Source organism: Lissotriton vulgaris, chromosome 11 (genome assembly GCF_964263255.1).
Source record: "Lissotriton vulgaris chromosome 11, aLisVul1.2, whole genome shotgun sequence".
Lineage (NCBI taxonomy): Eukaryota > Metazoa > Chordata > Amphibia > Caudata > Salamandridae > Lissotriton > Lissotriton vulgaris.
In genome coordinates, this window is record NC_141699.1 from 147,264,705 (window position 1) to 147,285,779 (window position 21,075).

Below are 21,075 nucleotides of genomic sequence, written 5' to 3' on the forward strand. Positions count from 1 at the left end.
TATTTGCAATGGGACGGCCGCAGCAAAAAGACAGGCGGAAAGGGATTCCGTAATCCCTACCACCGCCGCAATGCTGTCCTGTGTCCTGGTTCCGCAAGGCGGGTGGAAAAGGACCGCCTTGCGAAACCGCGGCGGACTGACTTTCCGTCCGCTGCCGACACATTGGGATTCACACCGACATCCTAATTTGGCAGTGGGAATTTCCTGTGTGATGGCGGAAGGACCGCCACCGCCGGCCCGGCGGTGGCGGTCCTTCCGCCATCATAATGAGCCTCTAAGTGCCTTCGATTCCAAATGTACAGCAACATTGTAGTATGGCCTAGGTGCCTCCATGGGCACTGCAGATAAAAAAAGGAATTGCATAGAAAGCAATGGCCTTTGGCACCATTCTTTTTATAACCAATTTTATTGAAAGTTTTGCGGCAAGACACATAGGGGTCGATTTCGATTCGGGAAACGAATCCGTACGACGATTCGTATTTGTAGCCGTTTCCACACGAATCGTACGAATCCATCCGAGTGGCGTAGTACGATCCGTTGCGAGAAAATTCGTATGAATCATTGCGAACCGTATGAAAATGAAGGGTAAATTCGTACAACATCGACCCGCACAGTGAACCGTACGATTTGTATAAATGCCGTACGACCCGCCAAGTACGATCCGGACCAGGGAATGAGTACGCGATTCGTACGGTAAAAGTACGGAGGAGAACACTATCACATACGCACCGTACCCCACCCCTAAAATCAAGGGGTGTACACACAGAGTGTATGCACCATACACCTACGACCTTGGGGTGTACGAACCGTACCCCTACGGTCCGTACACCTACGATCATGGGGTGTACGCACGGGGACATACACACTGTACCCCTGAAATCCAGGGGTGTACGCACCGTACCCCTGCAATCATGAGGTGTACGCACCGTAGCCGGGGGGGGGGGGGGGGGGGGTTCCGTTTTGTACGCATTTCGAGGCGAAATCTGCTTTTACAGACATTTTAAGATCACGTAGAAAAAGAGTCGTACGGAGTGTTGTCGGTACTTGCTGGGTCGGAAAATGCAGCTTCGATCTGTACAGACATCACGTACTGCACGTGCCGAATGCGATTCGTACGGATTAGTGAGTTGTACGGTCTTCGGTATGATTCGTACGGAGAACTGCTTTGGATACAGATCATACTACATCGTATGTACGGGTACGATTCTGCATACGATTCGTACGGGAAAAAAGCTGCGTACGGCTATTCGGAGGGCATTTTACCGAATCAGAATCGGCCCCATAATGTGCGTACAGGCAATTACATTGTAGGAACTGACACCAGTTTAGCCAAACTGCATGGAATTACAATGAAAGTCCATAATAGCTACACCATTTCCTTCTTATTCGGTTGTGCTTCTAAGGACAGCCACAAGACACAAAAACAGGCTTTTCCTGATGTGCACACAAGTCCACCCCCTTACGTCAGCACCTGATAGTCGTTAGAGCTTGCTGCTTCCAGTCACAGGCTACGTCCCTCTTGGCGACCAAACAAGCCACCCCCAAAAAGGCCTGCTCCGTGTGTGACCCAGGACAGACAAAAGCTCCTGACCTATTCCATCAAAGTAGGGCCTCAGTGTTGGACAGTCCCATGCCATCAGGAAAAAAACAGGTGCCAGAATGCACACTGCGTGCAAGTGGCAGTGGCGTCGGGGGAGAAGCATTGCAAACGCTGGGGGACGAGGTATGTGGTGTGTAGATAATTGTATTAGACCATATGCAGTTGCACTGAAATCGCCAACTCATGGGTGCCATGCAAGCCTCCCTCCATTCATCTTCATCCAGGTCTCCCACCAACGCCTCCCATTGATGCTTAGCACGTTCAAGGCCATCAGGGACATGGATGACCAGCGAATGATAAATCTTTGAGATGGCTCCCCTATCCAGACGCCCAAAGAAAATCTTACTGAAAAAACTGATTTGGAAAGGGAGTACCGAGACCTCAAATCCTGAAATGTCTCGAGGTGGCCCCCTCCAAAGACATCTCCCAGGTAGGAGATCCGAATCCGGTACCAGGGGGCAAAGCCCTCCAGAGTTGTGAGCTGACATAGCCATAACCTCTCCACAAAGGAGTCAGTTTGGTGAGTCGACCGTCCCAGCCGATGAGCCGAAGGGGCTGCCCTCCAGCAGGTAAGAGACACCTGTGTACAGGAGGGCAGTGTGGTGGGCAGATGCACCCCATACAGGAGATCAAGCAGACCATCCAAGCTCAGCGAATAGGTCTCCAGATGGTTCACGGGGTCATCCCACTCACCGTGAACCATTCATTAATTGGTACCAAGTGTGCTGTTAGGTAGTAAAGGTATATGTCCAATAGACCCAAACCGCCATCAAAAGGGGAATTGCTCAGTGTCTGAAAAGCCACCCTGTGCCTGCCACCCACCCACACAAAGTTGGTGATCTTGGCGTTCAGATAGTAAAACCATTTGTGAGGGATGGGGTGGGGGTAGTTACCTAGGACATATAAACCTCTGACACTATTTAAAATGTAAGTAAACCCAGCTTTCAATCATCACTACTCAGACTAGAGTGAAGCAGAATAAATGTAAGTCGTTCATCAACTAAACATAGGCATGGGCTTATTTAATTTACAATAAAAACTGAAATCAAATCCAAATGTGATCATTTAATGTATGATATGGATTCTTTTATAGAAATTCTACATGTTTTTAAAAAGAATTGTGTATGTCACTTTGTCCTAGTTCACTGCAATGTAAAAAATCAATAAACAGAATTTGAACTGGAGGATAACCTCAATAAAGACTACCAAAATAGTGTGTTATAAGAAGGTAACGTAGATTTGTGAATGTGGGCACTTCTGACTTTTATGCACAGGTCCCAGTCTGGGCTTACCTAATACTTCAAATGCAAATTAAAATATTGACATCTTTGAGTAATAGCAAAATCTGCTTCTCTATATACTAACCAAACATTAGATTGATCTGGTTTCATCTACTCACCAAAGTTCATGTAGTTCCAGTTAGTACAGCATTTAGCATAGGACTTTGGCATGCCATTCAGCTAATGCTTGAATTCAGTCAACATTACTTTGAGTTTTGGAACTTGTAGGTCAACATTTCTAATTATAGATATGGAATTAAAAGCCCCTGAACGTAAAGTATTTCTGGCCATAAAGCCATGACTGATAAAAGAGGATTTTCAAAACAAGAGGTCAGGTGGCAGCATTGGATGCTTCTCAAGGAAAGTACTTAGTAGCCAGGTCCTCATTTAGAGTTTGGAGGAAATTGAAAATCCTCCCATTTCTGGTGGACAACCTAAGCACAAACTAAAATTCTCCAGCTGAATTTTTTCCACCAATTAGATACCCTAAGTATGCTCAGTGGCAATAGTTTAACTTAAAACATCATTTATGAAGCATAAGCAAAGCAGAAGCACAGTACATTACAAAAATAAGACCACAAACATTTTCAACAAGAGCTATAACATTCTACACATAATATCATGAATACTAATTTAAATTGGAGTATATAAATAAAACATTAAAGTCCTTAACCACTCCTTCATCTTTCTACTGTCCCACCTTCTTCCACCGCAAGATAGCAGACATCCACAACAGCTTCAACACCCAGACAGCCCCAACAGACAGCAACACAACAGATCCTCCGTGCACCATCGACCACGACCCCCTGCTAGCCTGGGCCAGCGTGAGCATCGATGACACCATCAAGACCATGCGCTCAATCCACTCCGGCTCTCCGTCGGACCCATTTCCGCACCACGTCTTCAACAGAGCTAGCAGCACGATCGCGCCTCACCTGCGCAACATCATCAATCTCACCCTCTAGACCGCGACCTTCCCAGAGATCTGGAAACACGGTGAGATCAACGCCCTACTCAAAAAACCTAGGGCAGACCCAAGAGACCTCAAGAACTTCCAGCCCATCTCTCTGCTCCCCTTCCCGGCCAAGGTCATCAAGAAAACCGTCAACAGACAGCTAACCTGATACCTTGAAGAAAAAAGAATCCTGGACCCTTCCCAGTCAGCGTTTTGCAGCAACCACAGCACCGAGACTGCCCTCATCGCGGCCACCGACGACATCAGGACCCTGCTGGACAACGGCGAGACCGCAGCACTCATCCTCCTAGACCTCTCTGCTGCCTTCGACACCGTCTGCCACTGCACACTATACGCACGCCTCCACGCCGCAGGGATCCGAGACAAGGCTCTGGATTGGACCACCTCCTTCCGCTCTGGCAGAACCCAGAGCGTCCGTCTGCCCCCATTCCGTTCCAAAGCCTCCGAGATAATCTACGGCTTACCCCAGGGATCCTCCCTCAGCCCGACGCTGTTCAACATTTACATGGCCCCACTCTCACACATAGCCCGACAACACAAACTTATCATAATCTCCTATGCCGACGACACTCAGCTGATCCTCTCCCTCACCAAGGACCCCATCACAGCCAAAGTCAACGTCCACGAAGGAATGAAGACCGTCGCCGACTGGATGAAGACCAGACGTCTGAAGCTGAACTCAGCCAAGACGGAGGTCCTCATCCTCGGCTCCAACCCTTCAACCTGGGACAACTCCTGGTGGCCGACGGCACTGGGGGCAGCCCCGACACCCACCGACCACACACGCAACCTGGGAATCATCTTCGACTCAACGTTCTCAATGACCAAGCAAGTCAACGCAGTCTCCTCCTCCTGCTTCACCACTCTCTGCATGCTCCGCAAGATCTACAGATGGATCCCGACATATACAAGAAAGACAGTCACCCAGGCCCTCCTTAGCAGCAGACTCGACTACGGAAACGCCCTCTATGTGGGTGCCCCGACCAAGCTCATCAAACGACAACGCATCCAAAACGACTGACCCTCGACGTACCACGCCACGGCCACATCACCCCCACCTGAGAAACCTGCACTGGCTCCCCGTCAACAAGAGGATATCCTTCAAGCTCCTCACCCACGCACCCAAGGCACTCCACAAGACTGGCCCAGCCTACCTCAACAGACGGCTCTCCTTCTACATCCCCAACCGTCAGCTACACTCCGCCCACCTCTCACTCGCCACCGTCCCGCGCATCCGAAGAACAACCTTCGGTTTGAGATCCTTCTCCCACCTCAACGCCAAGACATGGAACACCCTCCCACTGAGCCTACGACAGACCCAAGACCTGCTGATCTTCAGGAGGATACTCAAGACCTGGCTGTTCGATCAGTAGCGCTGTCCCCCCTTCCCCCCCCCCCCCCGCCCAGCACCTTGAGACCCTCGCGTGTATGTAGTGCGCTTTACAAATGATTGATTGATTGATTGATTGATTGACATATATTTTCTTAATGTCATATTTTACTTCTGAATATTAGCCATGTGGGTCTTGAGGGCTTGAAGGCACATACAATGGTTGATCTAATTAAAGTCAGACTGTTTAGTCTGGTATGTTGTACTCCAGTTTTGCCTGCAGTGCCATAGGGCAGCTTATCAAACCTCTTGTCTTTTTCAAATGCCACATGTGGGTGGTGTCTACCAAATACATAAGAACAACCCATTATGCCAAGGAGACCCTGGGTGTTCATATCTCTACAACAAAGGTACATTTAAGAGAAACATTACTTGAATAAATGATCAGCAACTCAATTACCTGAGAAAAAGCTATTTAAATAAAACCTAGCTCACTCAATTCAAAGACCACTTTGAAAAAAACATTTATTCTTCACACTATATCAAAAAAGTTTAAAAAGCTCATTATGTGAGAAAAATATTGCCAATTAAAAGAGAAGGGATGAACAAAGTGAGAAAGTGCTCTGTGTAGCTAGTGTTCACACAAGAGGAAGGAGTGTATTTTTTTTAAATGTACAAACAACGTGTAAAGGCACATATATGGGAACAAATATTGCACCTAATATGGCAAATCTTTATGTAGACTCCCTGGAGGAAACATATGTATGTTCACATACCAATCCTTTTCTACCTCATGTTACAGGATCAAAGCGGTACAGATATGATTTCTTTGTCATTTGGACAGGCACGAAAGACCCCGAATTAAGGGGCTCATTGTGATGCGGAAGGACCGCCACCTTCAGCCATGCGGAGGCGGTCCTTCCGCCATAGGACCTTGATTATCCCACTGCCACATTAGTATGGCAGTGGGAATCCAATTTGCGGCGGAAGCACAGACAGTCCGCCACGGAACCGCCACAGGCAATCATTGCGATTGCCTGGTGGGCGGACAATAGGGGCCAAAATGGTGGCGGTACACCAAATAAAGATGAAGACTGACACCGGCATTTCCATGGCGGCGATGCCACCATGGAAAGGCTGGTGGAGAATGCCTCTGGGGGGCTGTTGCAGGCCCCCCTTGTGGTGGGGGGTGTCTATGCACCATGGGTACCCCCCTACTTTTCACTGCACCAAGTGGCAGGCACCCTGTGGTGCTTGCCACGTAGTGCAGTGAAATGTACAACATGGCTTTTTAGCTTTGCGTCGGGTGCTGCTGTGAGCTGAATCTGGTACAATGTTAAAAAAGAAAATGCGACCGCCATGGTGGCGGTCGCATCCTAATTTGTGGTGCGGGACCGCCGCATGTATGACCGACAGTTCTGGTTTCCAAGGATGTCGGACAGACTCCAGTCCGTCCGCCATCCTAATGAGCCCCCAGGTTCCTAGAACACTTCAATACTATCCAAAACTTACACTTTATAAGCACAACCAACAATGCAGATGAATTACCATCCTACAGATAAGAACACCTTGCTTGTTTCTGCACTCAGAAAAAAAACTACTTTTCAGAATCAAAAGTCCTGGTGAAATAACTGATATGGTGGGGATACCCATACAAGCTGGTTAAAACAGCCATGAAGCGAGTGTGGTTTTTACACAGCGAAGATTTACTTTAATAAGAGCCTAAGAAAACCAAGAAGAAAATAGTCTGTGTAGCTTCTTCTGCCCACACACAGACTGATTACGATCGTTAAGAAACACTGGCCTATATTACAGTCAGAAAACCTCCATTGCCCTCCATTTGCTTGCAGGTGGGGCTGCAATATAAAGATTAAATTGTACATTCAGCTAAGCCACAAGATACATGTAAAGAGACAATCTTGGGCCTCCAATTGGTATTGGAACATTACAAATGCTCGAAATGCATGGCCTGCAAATTATCACTCAACACCAAGACATTTGTGCACGAGAGAATAACACACTAGCTGCCATCATTGATTAACTGTAACTCTTCCAGTGTGATGTAATATATATGGTGTTACCGAAAAATGTATTTATTATTGAGATGGCAACAAAAAACATAAAAAAGGAGGGGACATATGTGATTTTCTCCAGATGCCTGAATGTAAATGGATCCACCAACAGCAATGTGATGAACATGAACATAACACAATGGAAGAATGGTCCGCGTACATTGCCGTATGTTAATAAAATGGAACCTTTAAATCAATGACCACTATATAAGTTGGATGTGCTGTACATTTTAACAGGATGCTGTTACTGTATATTTGTGACATTGTAAGCAACACGGACTATCCTAAGGATTTAACTTAGGCAGAAGAAATGAGTTGCTTACCTGTACCCCCGTTCTCCAATATTGATATATTTTATATATGCACAGGCTTGAATCATTTCTGCTTTGTTGCACCTGTTTAAGACCAGGTTTTCCATGGTCTTAGTTTTGGCACTGCCCCATATTTACTCAACCCTTGAAATTATGGGGCAGCGTCAAAATCAATGGGTGTTGCGGTGTGAACTCACACCGAACACCAATTTCCCACCGCTTTCAGGCTAGGGGGCATATTTACAAGCCCCTATTAACACTTAAAGTGGCTTTACGATGCCTTGTGAATAAGGCCCCTTTTCACGCTACACTTGGGGTGGGCAATGGGTGTTGTGGTGGGCGCTCCACCGTAACAGCCATTTACAAGGGCAGTGAACATATGGGCCAGCCTGGGAAATTCAAAGGTAAGGAATCTGCAGCTAGATGTCTCTTTCAGACATATTTTACTTTGATAGGGACAAATATCTGGCCCTGCTTTCAAAATCTTATGACATTAATGACCAGATATGAGAAATGAGATATGAGAAATGACTGTGTGAACATGGTCAGGGCCGGACTGATTTATATTTTGGTGGATAGGATGTCAGCCACCGCCGTGATGGAGTAACCGTCTGCCAAGAACTAAATCAGGTCCAAAGAGCCTTATGCATGCCTGGTTCTGCATATTCATTGTAAACAGGGCACAATTCCACATATACATTGTAATCTGCACCCTTAAGTCGACTATAGAAACACAAAAATAAGTAAATATATAATTACCAGAGTTTTCCAGCTGTACTTGTTTGAGAAGAGGGTTCATAGCCACGGATTCTATGTCTTTAATTGCACTGTTGTCCTTTGGTGGTTTTGGATGATCTTCTACAACAGAGACAAATTGGACAGGAGATTCTGTGGTATTTTCAGTTGCTACCTAGAACAGATAAGGCACAAGCTTTTCGTTTTTATTGGGTAATTGTAGTGTAGCTAAATCAAGTGTACATTTCCTGATTTTGGAGCATCTAGCATTCCATTCATCTGCACTGATTACTAGTGTATTGCACAGACCTGTTCCTTGCTCTCAAACGCCAATTCAATGTGAGCTCATAAAGATGTTTTAGGGTATCTAGTTGATTCCTGCCTCTCCTCAAAATTGACCTAATTACACAGGAGGTAACCCAAGTAACCCTACGGCATCTGGATAAGATACACAATTCAATAAAGCAAATGATGCCTAGGAAATAATAATCGAAAAATTTAAAGGATAGAGATCTATGAATTATCCCCTCCTGTCCTGATTTAATCACATAAAAAAATCTGTATCTTCTTTCATCTAAGACCAAAGGCAACCCAAAGACGGTTACAAGAACAAACTTTTTTGTTTTTTTAGCCATGTTTTCCTACATACGATTTGTATGTGAAACATGGTGTGGGCCCTATTAGTTATAATGAGATCTGGGTAAAATATACGAAGAATGACGGTGTCCTACAGTGGCCCCGTTACGGTAGTTTTGAAACTGAAATACTAGATAACCTCGAGGTGAAGTTGTTCAAGAAGAAAGCCCGGCCGGCGATGTTTGACTCTTTCCGCATATGGCGCAAAGAAGCCAAACAGAAAGAAATGAAACTAGCGAAAAAGAATAAGCGAGAACGAGGTATGTCAATGGTGCAAGCTGCCGTTGCATATAGAGATAATGAAGAAGAACAAGAAAGTGAACAGATGCTTAGAGTGAGGAAGTTAGCGGTAGGTAGATGCTACCCAGTCTTGCCGCCTAAAGAGCAGAAAAACGAGAAAGATCTTACGAAAGATCCTTTAATGTCGCATCTGTTAAATTCACCTCCACCCTATGCGCAGAATGCTACGGCACCACCGCCACCAGTGGTGGCTGTGCAACTGCCGGTTGTTTTGCCTCCTGCGATTCCTCTACAGCCAGCTGTTCCGTTGGCTACTGTTCTTTTGGCGCAGCCTCCTCAGGGGCCGCCAACTTTGCCCTTTTCTACGACTGCTACTTCTATGCCTGTCCCTAATACTTCTTTAGTTCCGACTTTGGATTCTTCTACTACTGTTTCGTCTCCCCTTATTCTTCCAACTACTCCTTCTCCTAGACAGCGGATGACTGCTGCCTTTTCTGGTTTCCTGACTCCTTGGTTGGGACAATTGGGTATGTCTCCTGTGAGTGAGAGTAGACAATCGCGTAGTCAACTGCCTGATACAGATGAACGAGTGATTTTAGATCACATGGCGCGTAGATGGGTTACGTATGCGTCTCAGTACGATCTTGGGGGTATCATGGATGTTTTCCGACAATGGGGAGCACCTAAGCAACTATATGTTTTTGAGATCATGTGTGCGTTTCTCCATGACCAATGGATGGATGAGGTGGGTAAACCCCATGAAGAGTTGCGTTCTGAGTTTGCGAAGGGAACGATTGTGAGTCTCGTCGACATCGAGAGAGCGGTGTCGTCGTTATTGTCATTTCGAAATAATGTTTCTTCCGAACGGCTGTTTGAACCCGATTCGTCAGTTGGGAGGAAAGCGCGTCAGTATCTGATGCGAGAGGTTCCTCCGGTTTGGAGACCTGCTGATGCAACTGCTCAGCCACCTGTTGTTGCGCACTTTCAGAGAGTGTGGGTACATGCTCCTTGGAAGCGTGCTGAAGTTCTAGCGCTTAAGCAGACTTTGCCTGATCCGCGGAAAAATCCAGCGGGATATTATAAAGAGCTTACGCAAACTGTGGGTTCGTGCGTCATGAATTTGGCGGACATAGATATGTTGTTTGGGAATGTTGTTCCACAGCCCATCTGGAATGTCATTCGACATACGGATCATGATAATGAATTGGGTGATTCGTGGGTTAATCTTGTTGCTGCAACCGATAGACAAGTTGGAGGTGCTAAGCCTGAAAATATCATTACAGAACTTCCTGGTAGGATTATTACTTTTATGAAGACTTTGATGCCCGAAGTACGTGTTAATTGGGACAAGTTGTCTGCATGTAAGCAGAAGAAAGATGAGACTGTGTCAGATTTTTTCACGCGTTTCGAAGAAACTTTTGTCGATCATAGTGGGCAGGATATGGCTACTGAGGGTGGCCAGAGATTGTTTGTCGACAAATTTGTACACAATCTTCTTCCCGAGTTATGCACTAAGTTGAAGGATTCTGAGAGTGCTTGGCCTGTTTCTACATCAGCGCAGATTTTAGCTACGGCTCAGTACTATGAGAATAGACGTAAGGATGAGTTAGAGAAAGCGGACAAGAAGACTAAGGAATTGAAGACTAAAGTTCTTCTACAACAAGCTTATCAGCCCCGTGTTAATAATTAGCGTGCTTATCAGCAACCTCAACAGTATTCGAGAAACTCGCAAAGAGACGAGTCTTCTCAACAACGTTTCCCGTATGGGCCTAATCAGTGTGCGTATTGTAAAGAAGAGGGTCATTACAAGAATAGTTGTCCGGTTTTGCTACAAAGAGCGAATAGTGCTCCTGGTGTGAGAGGTAGAGGTGCTCAACAAGCGCCTAGAGGTAGGGGTCGCAGACAGAATGTGCATCCTTTGCCTCCGCAGAATTCGATGAATAGTTTTGATCAGCAGCAGAATTCGTCTGGTAGGACAGCACAGTACTATGTAGATGATTATTATGTTGAAGGTGACGAAGCCAATGGTAATAATTGTTAGGGCAGCCATGGACAAAGAGAGGGAGTTGTTTCAGTTCCAGTAGATCAGAGCGGACCTTATGTTGAAGTGATTGCATCAGGTGTGTCAGAGCCTTTTCTGCTAGACACTGGTGCTACGAAGAGTTCGATTATGCATTCTAAGCTCCCTGGCGCACCTTTGTCTGGCTTTAATAATGTTTCTGTAGGTTTTTCTGGCGCCCCGTTACGAATCCGATCTCTGTTCCATTGCCCCTTTCTGTTGGTCCTCGTAGGTTTGAAGCACCCCTTCTTTTGACTGCAGGTTGTAATGAGAATTTGCTGGGATTGGACTTATAAAAGAGATTGTATGCGACTTTGTACTGTTCTCCAGCAGGAGTACATCTTACTTTGGGTGAGAATGTGATTTCTCCGATGTATGTATCGAAAGATTGTCTTCCATCGCAATTGTCTTTGTTACCGGATTCACTGTGGGCTACGGGTCCAAATGAAGTGGGCCTGTTAGATATTCCCCCATATGTTGTGACATTGAAGGCGAATGCTAAGTTACAGCGCATTCCGCAATATCGTATTTCAAGTGATGGTGAGCGTGCGCTTTTAGCGATCATTTATGATCTGATCGATAAGGGTGTTATTGAAGAAACGCGAGGTAATGTGTGCAATAGTCCTGTTTTGCCGGTTCTGAAGAGAACTGATCCTTCACAGCCTCCTGTATATAGATTTGTCATCGATCTTCGTGAAGTGAACAAAATTGTTGTTCCACAATTTCCTGTTGTGCCTGACATTACTGCATTATTGACTCTGATTCCGGCTTCTGCCACTTAGTTTTCGGTGATCGACTTGAAGAATGCTTTCTTCAGCATCCCAATTGCCATGGAGAGTAGGGATATCTTTGGATTCTCTTTAGGAGGACGAAGTTTCCGCTTTAAACGCGCTCCTCAAGGCTATTGCGAGAGTCCATCGATTTACAGTCAAGCTTTAAAGACACAACTTGATTTGTTGGTTTTACCTGAAGGTGCAGCCCTTATCCAGTATGTTGATGATTTGTTAGTTTCCGCCGATACTGAGGAGATTTGCAAGGATGCCACTTTGTCTTTATTGCGACATTTATCTGATTGTCATCACAAAGTCTCTCTCTCGAAACTGCAATTCCGTTGACAAGAAGTTACCTACCTAGGTCACCTCTTATCGAAGGAGGGAAGGAAACTGACCCCAGAAAGAATTCAGGCTATTGCGAAAATGAGTGTTCCTACGACGCAGAGAGAAGTACGTGCGTTTTTGGGTATCACGTCTTATCCTAGACAGTGGATTCCCAATTTTTCTTTGTTAGCGAAGCCTTTGATAGCTCTTACTGTTAAGGATACTCCAAATCCTATTCCTTGGACTGAAGAATGTCAGAAGAGATTCTCTGAATTACGTAATGCTTTGTGTTCGGCTCCTGTGTTGGGTACTCCCGACTACAGTAAGCCTTTCACATTGTATGTCCACGAGAGAGGGATATGCATTGTCGGTTTTGACTCAGCAGTTTGGCGATAAGCAACGCCCATGTGCGTACTTTTCGTCGACTTTAGATCCAGTAGCTAGAGCGTTGCCGAGTTGCTTGAGAGCTACAGCGGCAGCGGCTGTCTCAATTCGACAATCTGCTGGTTTGGTTATGGATAACACGTTAGTGGTGATGGTTCCACATGCAGTGGATACCTTGTTGAATCGTACCAAGACACAGCACTTAACTAGTGCTCGGTTGTCAGTGTATGAGCTTACGTTGTTAGCGAGTCATGTACACATCAGAAGGTGTAATACCTTAAACCCAGCTACATTGTTGCCGATTTCGCTTGAGACAGATGATGATAGTGAAGAACAACATGATTGTTTTCTAAGAACCGAAGAGACGAAAGGGAGAGTGGACCTCCGGGATACTCCTCTTCCTGACTGTGATGATGCTTTGTGGGTTGATGGTTCGTGTTTCAAGTTGCCGAATGGTGATACGACTGCAGCATATGCTGTGACGACTTTGCATACGGTTGTTGAAGCTGCACGTATCCCACAAAACTCAGCACAAGCAGCTGAATTAATCGCACTTACGAGAGCATGTGTGTTAGCGAAAGGAAAACGAGTGAATGTGTACACAGATAGTCAGTATGCGTTTGGTGTTGCTCATAGTTTTGGACGTTTGTGGCGTGAACGTGGATTTTTGACATCTCATGGGACGAAGATACAACATGGACAACTGGTGAATGAGCTTCTTGAATCTCTTACGTTACCGTTGCAAGTAGCGATTGTGAAATGCAGTGCCCATAAAAAGGTTACGGATGATGTTGGTCGTGGTAATGCGTTTGCGGATGAAGTTGCGAAAGAAACTGCTAGAAATGTGATGAGTCGAATGTATGTTGCGGGTCCGGCGAGATGGGTTCCAGAGAAGAGTATGTTTGAAGATACTATAGAGAGCGTGAAATCTATTCAGGGTGAGGCCACAGAGAAAGAGTTGAATGAATGGAGAGAAAGCAAGGGTAGATTGGATTCGAATGGTTGTTGGACTGATTTGTCATAGCATCAGAGATGGTTGTTGCCTAATGCGTATGTGCTTCCAGTTGTTACAATGGCTCATGGAATGGCACATATTAGTGTGAAAGGGATTTGCAAGTTGTTGGCTCCGGTTTGGCAGAACGTGGGAATCCCCAAATGCGCAGAGAATTTGGTCAAGAACTGTATGGTGTGTTTGATGCATAATCCGGGTAAGGGAACTCCAACGCCAGCTGGTCATTTTGCTCCTCCTACGTATCCGTTCGAGGCTTTGCAGCTAGATTTTATCCATATGCAACCATTTGAAATATGTGTTAGTGGTTGTTTGCTTCTTTTCTAGATGGGTAGAAGCTTACCCCCTTAAGGACAATACTGCCTTGTCCACAGCAAAGGTTTTGATAAAAGAATTCTTCCCGAGATTTGGAATGCCGAGAATTGTCTGGAGTGATAATGGGAGTGAATTTGTGGGTCAAGTTATGAAGAGAGTGTGTGAGGGTCTTGGAATTAGGCAGAAATTCCATGCTGCAAATCACCCCCAATCAGCTGGTTTAGTTGAGTGCTATAATGGCACTCTTAAGTTAAAATTGGCCAAAATTCAAGAGAGCACTGGTTTACAATGGCCAGACGCCTTGCCATTAGCACTTCTGTCCACAAGAATGACTGTGCATTCGCGAATGGGTTTGAGTCCGTATGAGGTAGTGTTTGGTCGTCCGGCGAACATTTGGGGCGTACCAAGACCAACGAGGTTCAGAGACCTCGAGTATCCTGTGTTGCTTGATTACTTGCGTGAACTGACAACTAAAATGAGTGTTTTACGCCAACAGGTGCATGACAGCCTTCCGCAAGCTGCAGAAGATCCAGGCCACTCTATTGAACCTGGGTCTTGGGTATTTGTACGTAACTTCCAGCGGACCAAGAACGAGCAGCCCCGCTGGACAGGGCCCTACCAGGTGCTCTTATCAACAAGATCTGCGGTCCGAGTGCAAGGCAAGCGCAACTGGATCCACGGATCCCATACCAAGAGGGCACCTTTGCCCTTGCCATACGACAAGTGGGTCCAGGAGGGACTTGCAGACTCTGAAACGGAAGTTGTACCACGGTTTATACCGTTCAGCGATGCTCGACTGATTGGAACGAACTCAGAAAAAGAAAGTGACAGGATTTTGCAAGCATCAGTACCTTGTGCAGATCGATTGGACACTACAGAGCCTCACCTTTTGTTCGCTGATCAAGAATTAGCTGGAAAGAATCGCTATAATTTGAGATCGAGAGTTACGGACAAATAATAAAGACTAATAAAGTTTGATGATTTGTTTTCTGTTTGCAGGTTAACTCTCCACCAAGGATCTACTCATTTTTGTTTTTTTGAACCGTCATCCGGTCCTCGCTACTAGGGTCGCGGTTGCTACCAGTTTTGGGAGTGCAAGCCTGAGACACTAGGTCGAGGGTTCTGTTGGCTCAAGGCAGCCTTCCCGGGTTAGCAGAGGCACTCCTGAGCAGAATCAACCTACCACCGTGGGCACATTTAGTTTAGGATGGATTTCTTTGAGTTGGAGAGACCTGTACAGACACTGACTTTTAGAAAAAGAATATGTAAAATAATATCGAAGAAAAGTTTTTTGATACCATGTTTATTTTTACTATTGAGCTTTATGATATTTATAGCTGGTTATGTAATCTTTGTTTTTAAAATAACGTTTAATCCCACTGTGCAAACTACACCTTCACCTACTATTTCTTCTCATTCTTTCCATCCTTTGCCTGAGCATGAGGTAGTTAGACGATTGGAATTTGCTAACAATTACTTCATCCAACTTCTGCACCAACACCAGTTAGTGATGAATATGACAAACTGCTGGATTTGTGGTTTGATGCCTCATACAACCGATAAGGGTATTCCTTATTTAGTTTTGCCCTTTAGCTTAAATGGTTCAATTTGGGCTTACAGAACGATATTTATCTATGCCCATAGTGTCTACCTCCTACGTTCACCGAAAGACAATCCGAAGAATAGTGCTTTAGCAGATCCACACCAACCCGAACACCACCCTGAGAGGCACCCTGATCTACCGACCCCCCGGACCACGCACACAATTCAGCGAGGACATCGCCGACTTCGTCAGCCCGCATGCCCTCCCCTCCGCCGACTACATCCTCCTGGGAGACCTCAACTTCCATCTGGAGAACAACAACGACCACAACACCAGCACCCTGCTCGACAACCTCGCCAACCTGGGACTGAAGCAACTGGTGTCCACCCCCACCCACCTCGCCGGACACACACTCGACGCAGTCTTCTCCTCCAGCACAGACATCGACTTCAGCCACGCCACAGAGCTTCAATGGACGGACCACAGCTGCGTCCACTTCACCTTCAAGAGAACGACGACCCACCACCACCAACAACAGGCCGCCCGCAGAAGCTGGAACAAGATCACAGCAGACCAGCTCGCCACCTCCCTGAGCCAGCACCCTCCTGCCAGCTCAGCGGACCCCAGCCAGGCCGCCGACAACCTCACAAAGTGGATCAGCAACTGCGCGGACGTACTCGCCCCTCTGAGGACCCCGCCTAGCAGACCCGGCAGCAAGAAGGCTCCATGGTTCACCGACGAACTCAAGAGCTCCAAGAAGAACTGCCGAGCCCTCGAGAAAGTCTGGAGAAGGGAACCGACACCGGACAACAGGACCTCCTTCAAGCTGGCCACCCGGAAACACCACCAGCTGATCCGCGCCGCCAAGAAAACAGCATTCAAGGACAGGTTGGACAACAACGCACACAACTGCAAGGAACTCTTCAACATCGTGAAAGAGCTTTCCAACCCCAGCGCAGGAAACAACGACATCACCCCTTCGCAAGACCTCTGCAACTCCCTGGCTTCATACTTCCATAACAAGATCGCGGACATACATAACAGCTTCAACAACCAACCAACGCACACCATGACCGAACAACCACCCCCCACCACCACCCTCCACGCCTGGACCCCGATCAGCACCGAAGACACCATCCGCACGATGAACTCCATCCACTCCGGATCACCGACCGACCCCTGCCCTCACCACGTCTTCAACAAGGCCGACGCTGTCATCGCACCCCACCTGCGAGACATCATCAACACATCCTTCGACACCACCATCTTCCCTGAGAGCTGGAAACACGCCGAACTCAGCGCTCTACTCAAGAAACTAACAGCGGACCCCACCGACCTCAAGAACTACCGCCCCATCTCACTCCTCCCGTTTCCAGCCAAAGTCATCGAGAAGACCGTCAACAAGCAGATGGCTGCCTTCCTCGAGACGAACGGATCCCTCGACCCCTCACAGTCCGGCTTCCGAGCCAATCACAGCACCGAAACCGCCCTCATCGCCGCCACCGATGACATCCGAGCCCTGATGGACAATGGAGAAACAGCGGCCCTCATCCTCCTAGACCTCTCCGCGGCATTCGACACCGTCTGCCACCGCACCCTAGTACGGCGCCTCAGCAACATCGGAATCCAGGACAAGGCGCTGGAATGGATCATCTCCTTCCTCGACGGAAGAACACAGAGAGTCCGCCTACCACCGTACAAGTCAGAGGCCTCCGAAGTCATCTGTGGCGTCCCTCAAGGATCATCTCTGAGCCCCACCCTCTTCAACGTCTACATGAGCCCCCTCGCGGCCATCGTACGCAAACACAACCTCAGCATAATCTCCTACGCCGACGACACCCAGCTGATCCTCTCCCTGACCAACGACCCCTCCGCCGCCAGAGCCAACCTGCACGAAGGGATGAAAGAGGTAGCCGAGTGGATGACGACCAGCCGCCTGAAACTGAACTCGGACAAGACGGAGGTCCTCATCCTGGGCCCCTCACCCTCCGCCTGGGACGACTCCTGGTGGCCTCCCGCCCTGGGCACCGCACCCAAACCGATAGACCATGCACGCAACCTGGGCTTCATCCTGGACTCCTCCCTCTCCATGACCAGGCAAGTCAACAACGTCTCCTCGGCGTGCTTCAACATCCTGCGCATGCTACGGAAGATCTTCTGGTGGATCCCCACCGAGACCAGGAAGATCGTCACCCAGGCCCTCGTCACCAGCCGACTGGACTACGGCAACGCCCTCTACGCCGGGACCACCGCCAAGCTCCAGAAGAGACTCCAGCGGATCCAGAACGCCTCAGCCAGACTCATCCTCGACATCCCACGAACCAGTCACATCTCCGGACATCTGAGAGACCTTCACTGGCTCCCCGTCAACAAAAGAATCACCTTCCGCCTCCTCACCCACGCACACAAAGCCCTACACGACCAAGGCCCGAGCTACCTCAACAGCCGAGTCAACTTCTACGCTCCCAAACGCCACCTCCGTTCAGCCAACCACGCCCTCGCCGCCGTCCCCCGCATCCGAAGAGCGACTACAGGAGGAAGGTCCTTCTCCTACCTGGCTGCCAAGACCTGGAACTCCCTCCCGACTGACCTGCGCCTGACCCAAGACCACCTCTCCTTCAGGAAGAAGCTGAAGACCTGGCTGTTCGAGCAGTAGCGGCACCCCCCCCCCCCCCCCCCCAGCGCCTTGAGACCCTACGGGTATGTAGCGCGCCTTACAAGTGTCATTGATTGATTGATTGATTGATTAGCTAGAGGCATAGTCGACATGGTTAAAGGGACTAATGCAGTTGAGACTATTCCGAAAGATGAGAGACAACCATATAGTGGTTGGAACGTTACTGTATATGGAGTTAGTCTGAGTGTTAACCAGCGAGCGAAAAGTTCTCCACCGATTTGGATAGTGCCCCATCAGGGCCACTATTGTCTGCAGGGCAATGGCAAGAATCCGAAGGCTCAGTTAGGGAAGAGTGTTTGCGCTGAGACCTATGTATTTGCGTCTCAGTCTTCCCCAGCGTTCTTAGCTGCTAAGGGTACCTACTTTGTTTGCTATGACAAAGCGTATACATGGTTTCCCCCTGACTTCTCGGGCACATGTTTTGTTTCCTTTCTGTTGCCTCCCACTTTTACAGCTGCGGCAGATTACCATAAGACGAGAGTTGCTAGAGGTGTCTTTAGTCAAGAAGACACTGCAGGACAAGAACTGGGAGATTTCTTTAAGGGTTTTCTGCCGTTCTGGGGACCTATGGCCAGTTGACGAGAGTGGTTGAGTCCACCATAATTGAAACTGCCGGTGCCCTTGGTAATTTGACTGCTGAGCTTCAGTCGGATAGACTTATGACACTTCAAAATAGAGTTGCCCTTGACGTCATACTAGCAGATCGAGGTGGAGTTTGCAAGCTGATTCAATCGAGCTGCTGCGTTTTTATTCCAGACAACGCTCCATCAGTCTTCCAGGCCATTTCCAAATTGCATAAGATCTCCGATTCTGTCCATCTGGACAAAGGAGATTGGTCTTTGATGGGATGGTTATGGGGATTGATATCCACTTGGGGTTGGAAGATTTTGATGGTCATTGGGATGGTCTTAGCAATCCTTTTTATGTTCTGTCTCTGTGTACAGTGTGCTCCTGCTATTTTTGGCCTCTGTGCTACTTCGTGTGCAAGGAGACCTGTCCAGAGAGAGGTACTAAGTAATAGGATGATGCTACAGCAACATATCGATGATCTGATGAATATAGATCCGGATTCAGATTAACATGGGTTTGGGTCTGTTGCCTATGTAAGGGCAAAAGGAGGGTCTGTGGTTCCGTGGTTCGAGAACTGGGTTCGATGGTTCCGAACCCGTTCAATAAAGATCGTCGGAAATGGAAGATTTTGGTGTCAGCAGACCGCAAATGGCGAGTTTAGTGTGTCTGAGTGTTTTCGTATGAATTGATATAGGAGAACACTCTGTATTTAAGGATTTTGTTTGAACCTTCGGGTTCCATTTTGTATACAGCAGCCATTTTGTGTGGTTGCCCTAACATAGGCCCGATGACTGTGGCCGAAAGAGTCCTTGAGACACGTACGCCTTAGCTGACTTCTGGGTGACCTGGCCGAACGGACTCCTTGCCCGAGGCTGACCTCGCTGAGCCAGTTCCTTGTTCAGCAGCTGGTCCGATAAAGATCAAAGAGCAGGACGTGCCTGAGTTTATGGTACACTGCTCCCACCTTTCTATCTCCTTTCCAATCTCTTTCTGCCTTTCCTTTACGACATAATCATTGATTTGGGTTGAAGGCTTTATGATGGGTTTGTCCGGCCTGATCAAACAGGAAACTTGGGAATGTGCGTGGTCACTTCTGGTGGGCTGGACAACGGAAAATGGGATTGTCTGGGATTGTCGTCATTCGCTACTTTTGAAATGTTACACTGTCATTGGTCAGTTTTTATGCACCGAATGCTAATTTGAAATGTTGCCTGAGGCTTGATTTTTGGCATGAAAGACCATGCTCCGCTTATTGAATTTGTGCAGTCTCTGACGAACCACCCGTGTGTGCTTCGTAGATCTCTGTTCCTGGTTGCAGCCAATAAACTTTGGTCTTTGACGTCATCAAGAAGTATCCCGTGTCTCTGTTTGCCAAGACAGGGGAACTCGAAGGTTTCAGGCGTTCTCCCTGACGCCGCTAGGTTCTAAAACCCGGTCCTTCAGAAGGAAAAACGTTGTTTTTCAATTCCCTGGAAGACGCTTGGGAGTGGCTAGAGGGATTGAGGACAACAGGTAAGGCACATTCCAACCCCCACCTACAACAAGAAGACAAAGAGAGGCAAAGAGATATCAACGAGAAAAGGAAGTATCAGGGGACGGAAACTGAGGCACAGCTGTTCAATCATTGCCGAAGTGATAGCTGCACAGGAGTAAATCTGTGACACTTTAGAACCAAATTGAACACCAGATATACGTAGACGGCCCAGATGAGGGTCGGCCACCTGGAAGCTGTGGAACCGGTTCGATTTATGACCCTATTGGGCTCCAGTGACACAGCTTTAAATAGGTAAAGTCATAGTATGATTGTACAATAGGGTTGTGGCGGGTGAACAGCCTGCAGAGACATGCTTACAGACTGTAAGTTATGAGTTAGAGGTTATACAGGCACTCAGCAGAGTTGGGGGGATGGGCAGTTTTAAGTCCACAATACAGGGAAGCAGGGAGGGGGTGGAGGGAACTAGTTTTTTGGTTGGGTCTATGAGAATTTCTAGATAGACTAAATGGTTTGTAGTGGTAGCTATGCAAGATACAGGTCTCAAGAAATTAATAGCTACAGAACAGGAGGTCGGCCAGAAAGCTATGAAGGTAAAAGTAAAGCGACCTCCCGATAGGGTCTCCTTAGCATCTCTACCTTGAGCGACTTGGGCAGATACACACTACCATGATCAGAGATAACCCCATTAGTAACTTTAAAATCGTATCATAGAATGTCAACGGCCTAGGAGATAAAATTAAAAGAGG

At 47.4% G+C, this 21,075-nt stretch overlaps 1 protein-coding gene across 4 annotated transcripts in view; it reads right to left on the reverse strand.

The window, feature by feature from the left end:
• The window catches only part of LRRC43 (leucine rich repeat containing 43), a 344,921-nt gene that overhangs the window by 166,388 nt on the left and 157,458 nt on the right, over positions 1 to 21,075 (reverse strand). For all 4 annotated transcript variants that reach the window (XM_086942972.1, XM_086942971.1, XM_086942973.1 and 1 more), the window contains exon 7: positions 8,329 to 8,479. In XM_086942972.1, the coding sequence (XP_086799098.1) occupies positions 8,329 to 8,479 (151 nt within the window). The remainder of the gene's footprint in view (positions 1 to 8,328; positions 8,480 to 21,075) is intronic.